The sequence below is a fragment of the Limulus polyphemus genome, unplaced genomic scaffold (genome assembly GCF_000517525.1).
Source record: "Limulus polyphemus unplaced genomic scaffold, Limulus_polyphemus-2.1.2 Scaffold275, whole genome shotgun sequence".
Taxonomy (NCBI): domain Eukaryota; kingdom Metazoa; phylum Arthropoda; class Merostomata; order Xiphosura; family Limulidae; genus Limulus; species Limulus polyphemus.
Genome location: NW_013665885.1, coordinates 475,636 through 488,690, shown reverse-complemented (window position 1 = coordinate 488,690; position 13,055 = coordinate 475,636). Strand labels below are relative to the sequence as shown.

General features: G+C 31.5%; 1 protein-coding gene across 1 annotated transcript in view; it reads right to left on the bottom strand.

Annotated features, from left to right (window-relative positions):
* LOC106456962 (activating signal cointegrator 1 complex subunit 3-like) overlaps positions 1-13,055 on the bottom strand; it is a 266,949-nt gene that overhangs the window by 57,154 nt on the left and 196,740 nt on the right. Inside the window, exons 26-28 of the mRNA XM_022382757.1 lie at positions 12,178-12,323; positions 750-870; positions 133-275 (exon numbers count right to left, since the gene is read on the bottom strand). Coding sequence (XP_022238465.1) covers positions 133-275; positions 750-870; positions 12,178-12,323 — 410 coding nt within the window. The remainder of the gene's footprint in view (positions 1-132; positions 276-749; positions 871-12,177; positions 12,324-13,055) is intronic.

Sequence of the window (13,055 nt, the reverse complement as noted above, 5' to 3'; positions counted from 1 at the left end):
AGAAAACGTGGCGTGACAATAGTCACGTGACCTCGCTGACGCGACAATATCTTACAAATTCTTTAGTATGATATTCTTATCACTAAGCAGCTCTTAATTTGAAATAAAACAGAAAATTAAAGGCCACCTAACCTCTGATTCTGGTGTTTTATTCCATTGTCTGGGATTATCTTCAGCAGCAAGGAAAGCAATCAAGTCCAGAGCAGTGAGACGAGTTTGTCTTCTTGATGAAACGAAAATCAGAACTGGTTTGTTGGGTGAATGGGTGCAAATAGCTAACAAAATATAAACATTTTGATGTAATTAAGTTGAATGTTTGTTATAAATTTTCAGTGGTAACATGTCAGAAAGAAATGTGTGGACAATAAATTGATATGATTATCATCAAATGAAAATTTTTTATTCACACCTAGAAAAAAAAGGGGGAAAATTTTTTTTTAAGAATAACATCCTTCTTATATGATAATGGAAAAGGGAAAAATGAAACTAATCAATTTATAACAATTTCCATTAATTGGTGAAAATGGTTTACAACCAAATGAAATCTAATTAGATTTTGTTAATGAATAAAATTTATTACAAATTTGAAAACACACAGCTTCCAACAAAAACTACACAGGACATTATTATTTAACTTTAATAATACTATAACTATTCAATGGGAATACTAAAACAAAAACTTATTCTACCAACTGAAGCCAGTGCTGTCTAAAGCATTTTGATATACTTGGCATTGATAAATTGTTTACCTTGATAGGCAGGTTTATTCATCAAGGCCATTCGAGGGCAATAATGTTTTCCAGGGTAACCTGAAATGTGAACCTCTAAAGGAACAGGTCTCACAGAGGGTCTGAAATTGTAAAGGCCAACCTAAATATAAAAATACTTCCTTGTGAGTGAAAAGATATGTATGCATTTTAAGTGATGTGAAATATCATTTGCAATGAAAAAATGTATGTTATGTATTAACACTTGTAGTAGGCCTACATAATACAAACTGTTATTCAACATGCATTTTTATCCATGTTTTACAATAAATGTAACAACTTAAAAATATATTTTTTTTTTGTATATTCAAGAGGTGGTATAATATCCGAGTCAAAATGATAAAGCACTCTCAACACTTTTGTACAAGAGCATTATCAGCAAAAAAATAATCCAATATCTATCAACTCCTCTTGCTTAATGTATAATGAAAATGTCCAGTAAATTACTGAAAAATATGGAACTTATTTTCAATGATGTCTTTCATTGCCTACCATTATAAATCATTCAGTGGTTTAAAAACAATAACAATATTGTTACATATAATGGGGACAGATCTTACATAAATACACAAACTAAACAACTTGCACAAGTTTCATTATGCCAATTTCAGACATTTTTCTGAAAAACTTGATTAAAGACAAAATGCAACTCGCTTCATATTAGAAGTTTATCAGATAAATATATAGAAACCTAAAATAAGATGTGTGATAAGTTATATCTGCTACATAAAAGAGAATGAAGTAGAGGAATTCTATCTTTCTTTGGAGCTACTGTCCAGTGCAACAGTTGATTATTACTTTGAAACCATCATAACATCTTTGTACAAATTGTAAATACAATTTAAAAATCCTGAATGGACAGTGGGGCTAGGAACAGACAGTCCATCAAATATGAAGGATTGTGAGGTGGTCTTGTGGTAAAGATGCAAGTTATTGAAGCACAACTTGTATAATTTAACTGTATTGTTCACAGGTTACAGTTAGCTGTACTTGATGCTTACAGCAATGCTTGTCTTGTCCAGAAATGTGAAAAAACATTTACTCATTTTACAGTTCATCTGTTAAAAGACTGTATGATCTGCATAGAGTTGCCCCTATTCTTGAACAGAAAGTTGTCCAACTGAAAATGGGTTGTAAGCACACATCACACACGCTAAATGGTCTTCATGCAAGCTTGCTAGTAGTTGTTATTCATCTTGAAAATGCATCAAGTTATAGCACTCAAGATGGACAAAAACAATGGGAATTTTAAAGTTCGGACATTTTAAACTGACTTTGTTAAATGTGTATAAATCTGCATCTAAGGTATTTCAGGAAAAAGTGCTAATCATTCAAGTTAATCTAACTGTAGAAAGGGCAAAGCATAAACAAGAAAATCTTTTTTGAGCAATCAGGTGTGAAGGAAGAAGAATTTGGTGCTAAATTTAAGTGTGAATTGTTTCATACAATAAATTACATGTGGAAGAGATGGGAGCACAACAATTTCAACATGAACAAAAGAAAAAAATATCAAAATGAAAAATATATGGACAAAATATTTGATACTATCAGCTCTCTTCTTTTGAAAAACATATTTGACACCATGTACTGGCCTGATGGTACACATATTGCAAAATTCGGAAATGCTGAAGTTGTTCTCACTAGTTCAATATTTCAAAATTTCTCATACTCAAAATGAGAAACTTTTGCTTGATGAATGGTTTGAGTTAAACAGTGTTGAAAAGAAATGTTGTGCAATAATCTCATTATTCAGCAACAAAGGTAGCCACTGATGAATGTATTTAGTCTATTTTGGCATGTGTGCCATGCCCTACTGGAAAAACCAGCACAGGTCAGCTTAGCTATCATGCTTGTCTGCATTGGACTTGCTGGTGTCAAAATGGAACTATGATGGTTTTATTGGTCTTCGATGGATCTTAGCTAATTGAGGCAGCTAACTTCTAACATTATTGCTGGTTTTTAACTGGAAATGATGTGGGGCTGCTGGTTCCAGCTGGTTTAGAAGCTGTAATGTACTTACATGTATATAATACATGCAACTTAGAACAGTACATTAGTGAAACTTATTGCAGTATCAACGTAGATCTAATTTTTTCAATTGACAAGGTGTAAGTTTCTATATATATACGTGTGTGAATATATATATAAATGCTTATTTATTTTATTATACATTCGGCATTTAATTAAATTTGATAAATGAATAAAGCACTTTAAATAGCTTCAGAAAAACTGTAACTTGATTGATGAAAATTATAGCAAAAACTAAATGTCATAACAAATAAGCATTTAATTGTTATTCTGCAGTAACATTCATAAAAAAAATTTAATTAATAAAAAATTTAACTTTGAGTTACAAAAATGAAAATCCAATTAACGTGGGAAGCACAAACATTTATTTAATTGTTTCAGCTGTATCAACAGAATTCGTAAATACTCTAATTTATATGATAGCACTTATGATCAAGAACATAAGGCTCTGCAGTATTAAACACTGCCTACCAAGAACAATGAGTGGCAACAGTGCGTTTTTGTGATAAAATAAAATGATGTACCTTTTAAAATCTTATTTTGTCCTTTTGTTCTTTGTCACAATAGGTAGAATTTTTTTAAAGTTTTATGTTTCTGTTATAATACAGGGTGTCCACATTGAAATGAAAGAACTTTGAAGCCTTATAACTTTTTACTGAATAAATTTGAGAATCTAATATTTAAATAAATAATGCAAGGTAATTTCAACAAGTGTGTTATGGATGGCCAAATTAAAATCACCTACCCTGGTGCAACAACAATTCTGTACACCTTTTGGCAAGGAACCACTGACCTGAAGAGACCTGTACTCATGGATGAAAATATTTGAGGAGACTGGCAGTGTCCTAAAACAGCATGGTGTAGGAAAGCCCAGAACATCGAAGGAAGATGTTGAACGTATACATGCTGCCTTCCACAGAAGCCCAAGGAAGTCCATCCACTGTACCAGTAATGAACTGCAAATTCCACATTCAACTGTGCATAAAGTCATGCACACATGGCTGCAGCTCTATCCATGTAAGCTTCAAACTGGTTCAGCAACTAAGAGTGGGTGATCAAATCAAAAGAAGAAATTTTGCCATGCATGTGCTCCAGTCTGCACAACAACCCTGAGTACCTGAACTGGATCATGTTCTCTGACAAAGTAACATTTCACATATGTGGGTGCATTAATAAACACAACTACCACATCTGGGGAGCAGAGAATTCATGACACCCATGAGGTCAAAAGAGACAGTTCAAAAGTTAACATTTGGAGTGGTTTTATGCGTAACAGGATTGTCGGCCCATTTTTCTTTGTAGGCCATGTATACTTAGACGTGCTTTTGCTGTTCGTAGCACCGCAGGTAGAATGATATGTACCATATACCAAATGAAACTGTGTGAATATTACTTTGTTTGCATTATTCAATAAACATATATAAGGCTTCAAAGTTGTTTCTTTCACTGTGGACACCCTGTATGTTTAAGCTGAAAGTAATAAAATTGACATGATATAAATATGTCAATTTCCTACCTCACTCTACAATGTGATGATAATTTACTAAAATTAGAAAGATTTCTGATTATGTGTTACTTTTTTGGCATCAGATTAATAATACAAGACAATAAAAAAAAGTGGAAAACATGACTATTTATTTCAAAATGGATATACATGTATCTTTTTATTGCTAAATTGCAGTGCTTCATTCCTCAAATCATTAAATCAGTCTCATTCATGAACATTAGGAAAGGCACAAAAATAAATGTAGCTAGTATCTGTGAAAGTTATAGCAATACATTTGGAGATAATATTAGTTTGCAGAACTGCTCTAATATTATTCTGTTCCCTACAAAGGTTAATATTATTCACCCTAGCACTTGACAACATGTCACTCACAATTGGCACAACTAATAATCTGAATTCCTTCAACAATACTAAACATTTCTCTGAATTGTCACATGAGCAAGTGAAAATATTAAATACAATACTATTTGCATTCTTTTTTTGCTGTACAACACTATCATCTGATTTTACCTTCTTTTTATATTCTACTGAACACATCAGTTGCTTATTCACAACCATTTGCTAAAATACTTTAAATGATTCTGGAATATAAACAGCAGTTCCTGCAACTACCCCAGATTCATCCCAACTCAAAGTAATTTGTACAGCTATATACCCAAGTAAATGTATTTTATCATCAACTAAGTGTGTACATTTTAATGGTGCATGCTGTTGAAGGCTGTTACAAAAGAATGCCACTTCTAATTTTGTATAAGTTTGAGAAAGTTGGTAAAGCCATCTTAAACAGGAACTTGTTCACAATCAACTGCAGAAAACCTTTTGCACTTTTTTACTAATTTTACCAATTGACCATTTGCAGATTCAAATGCAAAAGCAACATGAGTCCATGGCAGTTCTTAGCACTTGAACACAAATGGGTCAATAAATGTATATTAAATGTCACATTATGTAAATCATATAGAAATTGTTTTCAACTCAAATTATAGAATAATAACGTCAGCATGGTTAACTTATTGTGGTGTTGTTGTTTTTTTTTATCTCTCAATTGTATATAAACAGCTTCTACAAACAAAGAAATATTCTTTGGGTAAAACACCTTCTAAGCACAGTAAGCTATAGAACAAGAGCCATGCTTTCCATTCAAAAGTTTTTTAGAATTGTCTTTCATATAAAGAACATGGTAGTCTTGTAATGTATGGTGGTGGTTTTATTTACCATACCCTACTGTTTATCACCCTCAATAATGTAGGTTTTACTTATATAATACTTTTAGAAAAACCAGGTGAACAATAAGTTGGTTATTTGCTTTGTGACACCAAGCAAAACAAGATGCATGTAATCTAGAACAAAGCCAGTCATTATTTAAAAAATTTACACCATTAACACTCCTCCTCTCTCTGACAACAAGCTTCATGTCTCACAACATTTCCCTCTTTGTACTCAACATCTGCTGGATAACTGACACATCCATCATTGTACAAATCAGGGTGGTAACAAAAACCACAACCATAGTAACCATTAAATTGGGCAGTGTTCTGAATAATTGGCTTTATAACACTATCTACAATACAACAAAGATCAATTACTTTGCTATTAACTTTAGTTTCAGTCCTTTTTCCATGTGACACCATTAACTACTAAAACTTTAGCGTCTTTTACAAATTGGTTTAAAAATATGTCAATTCTAGGCTCTTTCTTTCCAAACTGAAGCCCTGCCAATAGCATATTCTGTTTCTTTCATAAGGTGGAAGCTTGTTAATCAACCACACATATAATGGCCACAAAGAGAAACCTGAAGATTTAAAAATAGGGCTGCCATCACTATTAAATACATGTGATAAATTGTTGGGTCTAAAAGAATAACTTCTGGCTGACAAAGCATCTGATACATTTGACATTAATATACATCTTTAATCAATCCATCATTCTGAACGGTACGCTTATATGACAATAACTTAGATATCTAAAAATCCTGAAAAAACACTGTACCATATTTAACACATTTACAAATTAATTCTTTGTAGAAAAAAAAAGGTTCTAAATATCATTTTACAACAAATAGAAAAGTTTTTGTGTTCCAAAAATCTTAGAATGTGAAGTAGAGATGACATTGACATACATAGAAAAACAGGAAGATTAGTGTAGGGATAAGGAAGTAAGTTATGTTCATACTTGATAAATAATACACTTAAGTTCAATAAATTAGTTACATGAATAAATACCAGTGAAAATTGTGCTTTGTAAAGTGCATGAGACCTGTGCAAAAGCTTTATATTTTTTACTTTTAACATAAAACTACAGTGAAGTTGATGAAGTAACATAATAATTTCACTACAAGATGTATTTCTCTATATAATTAGTAAGAACTTTGTTTATATGTACATCTTAGCACAGGAAAAGTAGTTCATTTCAATAGCATAAAATCAAAAACCTAATGCTGATTATGACAGAGAAAATAGCAGAATAAATTCATGGGCCACTATTTCAAGAAAATGTAAATGAAGTTCCTTTTTCAATTATGAAATTAAGAAAAAGTTAAAAACTTGTCAAGAAATACTTTAAAAACTTTACAATAACATAAATAAATGCTGTTGCAAAAACATTTTGAAATTATTTCTTTATTAAAATATATTGTTTTGCATATGGGCAGTGGTGTAACTATGCTATACTTGCAGGGTAGGTCAAAAGGGAGCCCAAAGGGTCCAACAAGCTTAAGAATTGTCAACAAGGAGAAAAATGTAGGGAATCCAATTACTTTTTATGCAGGAGGGGGGCAAAAGTAACTCAATTGCATATATGATGTGTAAAGTATTTATAATAAGGTAAGGAAGTTCATTTTTATGTCGGTGACTAAGTAACTCAACTGGGTTATTATTTTCTTTAGTTTTTACTTTATGTATTTTGTAGGTTCATATTGGAAAAGAAGTGTGGATCAGTCAGGATACATGGGATATGTTAAGGGCAAATAAAAAGCATTCTTTATTTGTAAAAAAGTTTCTGTTGTAGTATGCAGTTTGATAAGCTTAAAGACTGTAGTTTGGAAGGAAAATGTGAAATAACTAAAACTGCTGCACAACTTCATTGACTTCTCATAAGTATGTTACAGTGAAAGGTGAGCGTATGAATTCTTAAGGATGTCGTTTAACTCAGGTTTTTAAACAATTATTTTAAAAAATATGAGTAGAAACTACTGCTTATTATTTTTAAAACCTATCTAGGTTTGAAGTTAACATTTTATGTAACCAATAAATCTTCATCAGTTGTCAGTGCTGTCTAAAATTACATTATCTAAAATGGAGTTTTTTGTTTTTTTTCAAGACCAATACATTTTATTTTCATCAGTTCTTTCAGGCTATTACAGAAACTGATTACAACAGAATTGTATTCCAGATGAAGATATAACCAAATGAAGTCATAAAAGCCAAAATGCACTTATCCAGATAGAATAGTTCGATTACTGTCAAACCACTGGGGGTGCAAGGGGCTGTAAGGGAGTGGGTGTGCCATGAAACCTTATAAGTGTAGTGAGCGTTGGTATAATAAGCCAAAATAAAGATGTGGTGTCAGATCACCTAGCTTAGAGCCAATTGCATCAAATTTATCGTGAAGGTAAAAACTATTGATTCAAGTTTCTGAATTAATCTATTTTCTATATATTAAAAGTTGTTAATCTAAGTGATTTTTACAACTAATTATTCTATGAAAATGCCTTATTTCCTTCGGCACTCTGTCCACAACACTTTCATGATTCTTTTTATGGTAATGCTAAACAATATATATCATCACTTAGTAACAAAACTATTATTGCATATTACAGAGTTTTAACTATTATGGGATGTTATGGTTGTCTTTTAACTATTATAGGATGTTATAGAGTGGTTTTTAACTATCATGGGATGTTATAGAGTGGTTTTTAACTATCATGGGATGTTGTAGAGTGGTTTTTAACTATTGTGGGATGTTATACTGTCAACAACACTTTCACGCTCCTTTTGTGGTAATGATCAACAATAGTTTTAAACTATTATTGGATGTTATAGTGGTTTTTTAACTATTATGGGATGTTATTGAGTAGTTTTAAACTACTATGTGATGTTATAGAGGTTTTTAACTTTTATGGGATGTATGTTATACAGTAGTTTTCAACTATTGTGGGATATTATAGTGTTTTAACTTTTGTGGGATGTTAGTATTTTTTTGCTTATAGGATGTTATAGTGTTTTAATTATTATGGGATGTTATAGTGTTTTTTTAAACTATTGTGGGATGTTATAGGGCAGTTTTAACCTCACATTTCATAGCTAACTGAAATAAATAAATTTTGCAAAATCAAGCATGTATGGGATGCTATTGTGATCCAATTCTACTTGTATGCGTTCTATGTGTAGGTAGACATTTATTTCGCAGATAACAACAGGCTCAGTCTGTAGTCTTGTTCCAGGAAGGTGCATTGTGACACGACCATGTTTAAAGGAGTCTTCCAATAATTCTTTTAACCCTATCGTCCCGGATACCCTTTACTGTGCATGACACAAGATTTTAGCGTCTTACATTCAAAATTTTATTAAACTACTTTTTGTTTATGTTATACCAATTAGAATAGCATAAAATCTTAGCTAATAATCCATATTTTAATAGTATACAAGTTTTAAGTTCTTAATTCTACAAGGCAATATTTAAAAAAAATCCAGAATTTCCACTAGTGTGACCCACGTGACACATTTAGTCTTAGCCTGTCATCATCCCTATTTTATCCACCACCACTCGAAAATGTAGGAAATTAAAGGTAAAATACTCTCTATAAAATTGTTATTGCTCAAACAAACCATAATTTTTATAGCTTTCAATCTTGTTTGGTTACAGAGCTATCAAATAGAAAATCAGACCGTTCCTGCCACATCCTCTCTTTCACAATTCGTTGATAGTTCTCTCTTACATTTCATTATATATTACTTATAACCAATAGAAAGTTAAGGATTTCATCTATCAAATGACATATTGTATATCATTGTGTTCTGAACAGATAATCATCAATATCACTCAGAGTAGCAACATTGTTCCCATGGAAAGTTAACAACTAGTTTGGATGAATTTGTAATGGCTCTTGTCACATAGTTAGAAAGTCAGGAAAATCAGGCTTAACTCTCCTCGACAATCAAGGACAAAAAAAAGAAGATTGGGTAAGTACTTTATTTATTGTTTTTCATATTTATTCTTTATTTATTATTATAAATTAATTAAAATCTAAAAATACAGACCTTTTTAAGTTATTTAAGACAAGATTAGGTAAAATAAGTAATAATAATAATAATATAATTAAAATGGTTCATGAGGCACGCATGTGAGCAGCTCATAGGTAATGTAATTTGATAGCGTAACGTGACCTGCACGTTCTCCAAGTGATTTACAACTTACAATTTGAAGTCATTCTAGAAAAAAAAATTAATTTAGGTTTATTTCGATTTTTTTTTGGTAGTGATGAGGTCAGTCAAATTGACCAATCCTGTTTTGAAATAGAGTAGAGAAAATAACAGATAAACTACAAACTTTTACTAAAAAAAATGCTTGAAATGCATTTAGGAGGTTTTGGGGATTACACAAAGGAGATTTTTGAGATGATGAAAAGTATTTTTAATTTAAACATGAAAATTACTTTGCACACAAACTATTCAAAATAAATACTCAATATATTAATGGACAAATCTTTATTTTATTTCATTAGAAATACTTCACTAAGAAATATGAATTGTTGTATGTGAAAGACTTGTAATATTAACTGAAAGACTGCCAAATTTCATGAAGATATATCCAATATATGGAAAGTTATAAGTATTAATTTTATAAACCCTTTAAACGAGTACAATAGGTCACGTGACTCGGTCAAGTCTGTATTGGGAGAGTTAATAGAACATTAGAATCTGAGATGTCAGTACCCTGAATGAGGACACCTCACTTTGATATTTCCTTTGCTGTAGTTAATATCACTGTAGGTTTACACTATGTAACTCTGCCACCAAATGAGTTGCTGTGTATATGCCTGGAACACCTGAGGTTATAGTGTTGTTTTTCTTTGATGTGTTTTGTGGTTACTTGATGATGTGTTCTGTTCTGTTCTGTGTAAATCTTGTGTTTTGTTTCGTGTAGATCTGGTGAGTTTTCTTTGTTTTTTTTTAAGTCACTAGCATAAAGCTTTCAGTATCGATGTCTTGTGTTGCATGAATATCCAAGGTTTGTTTACCTACATTATGAGTGCTATTAACTGTTTTCATGGATATTACAATCAGGTTGTTCTTCATTTACATTATTGGTTCTACTTTCAGTACTAGTTTTAACAATATCTTTATTACTACCAGGATTGTTAATACAAACCATAAACTTTAAATTTTTACCAAAAAGAACTGAGACCCATAAAGTTTTATGAATAGCTAAGCTAGACCAACCAGCTCAGAATGGACAATCACAGAGACGAACTAGGTCATTCAGCAGTGGACTAGCAGCAGCTGAGATAAGCTTGGTCACCAAGCTAAAAACTATCAGCCACTGGGACAAACTAGGCCAACCATTTAAGAACCAGCAGCAGCTGTAACAAGTTGGCCCAACCAAGAACCAGCAGCAGCTGAGAGGGGATGGTTCAACCAGTAGCTGAGAGGAGATGGACCAACCAGCTAAGAACCAGCAGCAGCTGATAAGAGCTTGACCAACCAGCTAAGAATCAGCAGAAGCTTGGCCAACCAGCTGAGAACCAGCAACAGCTGGGAATGACCTGTGCTAACCATTAAGACCATATATCAAAACACAACATTTGCTGTTCCCTACAAAAGAGGGTTCCAGTCCAATGTACAAGATAAAAACATCAGAAAGGTCGAGTTTAGGTAAAGAAATGACATTTTGATAAATGGTGGTGAGCAACATGTGCCATTCATGGAATACAATACATTTCCAGTAGTTCAACACTTGTACCTAACATTTTCAGGTTGTTGGCCTACATGATATGTAGACTGGTAAATTTTTTGTACTTATCTGCATGGCTACAATAAATATGTCTAAAACAAACATTAAATCTAAGAAGTTTGCCAACATTAAAGCTAAGTAATTTAACTGGTTTCCTAAAATCGCTACATCAACAACTAAGACTTGAATATTTCAGATACAATTTTTTTTCACTATTAGTTTTTGTATAAGGCTTAATTTATAATCAAATTCAGATTACTAAAATCATCTACTGATATAGTTAGTTGGTGAAATCACTTACACAATATCTGAAATACATTTTTAATAATTTCCTTTTTTTAGATATTCCTCGTTTTTAGTATCCAAACATTACTCTCCTACACTAAAAAATATTTTCATTTTTGAAATTTCTTTACCTTGACGTGTCAATAAATTCAGTGGTGTACAAAAACTTGGAGAATCAAAACTACTTTATAGATTCTGTGCTAATTAGCTAACTCCTTAATATCATTAAATACAGCAAAAAAACTTGAAACAAAAATTAATAGTAGGTTCAGTGCTAGTTAGCAAAATGAAATCTTAACACAGAAATGTAAAAAACAAAAACAAGAGGAGTAAACTATACCAGGTTAATTCTGAGCCAAAAAAGTTAACCTACTAACTATATCAAGTAAGTAAAAAAAACCAAGAAAATTCAAAATTACACTGTCAATACAAAGCATTCTAACTAAATTCTTGAAATTATTAAAAGGTACTGTACAGAAAATAAAGAACAAACAATACATGTTCTATCCTGTATTAATCAGATATGTCTTTCAGGTTACTAAGTATTGTAGAAAAACTTGACCTGGTCTATACTGAGCCAATTAGTAATGATCTTACTGTTAGTAAAATATGCATGAAAATGTGAAGAATTAAGTATACCTGGTCTATCCTGAGCCAATCAGCTAAGTCTTTGGCATTGGCAAGTGCAGTGGAAAGACCAATGATACGCAAGACTTTATCCATATGCACACATATGAAATTGGTGCGGGAAACTATTACTTCCAATACAGGCCCTCGGTCTTCCCCTGTAATCATTATTTACATTATTCAACAAAGCCACAATGGAAATAATATTCATAGTAATATGTATAATTCTTCAATTAAACAGTGTTTTAACAACAAAAACTAACATTTTTAAAAACTGTTGAAACCATAAGTACAGCCTTCTCTGAAAACTATATCCATAATGTAATACACAATTCCTCCTAAAAACACTATTCTTACTGGAATATGCAATCCTTCCTTTAACTCTTACCAGATATTCAAGGATTTCTTTTTCTCTCACAGTGGAAATCATTAACTAAATTTTATGAAACTTATTACAAATTGACTAAATAATATACAGTTTTGGCTTATCAAATTTAAAACAATTTGACTTATTACTTGTATTATTTTTTAGGTTGTGCAGTTTTTACAATTTTATTGTGATATAATACCATTTGAAAAAAAAAAAAAGAAACATTACAAATATTGCTTATTACCTTAGATTTTAGTTTCTTTTATTGTTCATTAGAAAGTTCCATTTTAAATATCCAGCAGGTTTAAACTTCACTGATATTCATTAACATACTTCATTTTATACTTCATTTTGCCAACTGAAGTATCATCACATATGGGTATAAGTAACTAAAAACACAGCAAAAACTAACAGATAATTATATATGACCCATGACCTCACCTTTTAAAATGATGGCACTGTGATCTTTCTTAGGCCAGGCATTGCAATATATGCTAACAAAACTATACACCTGGAAAAA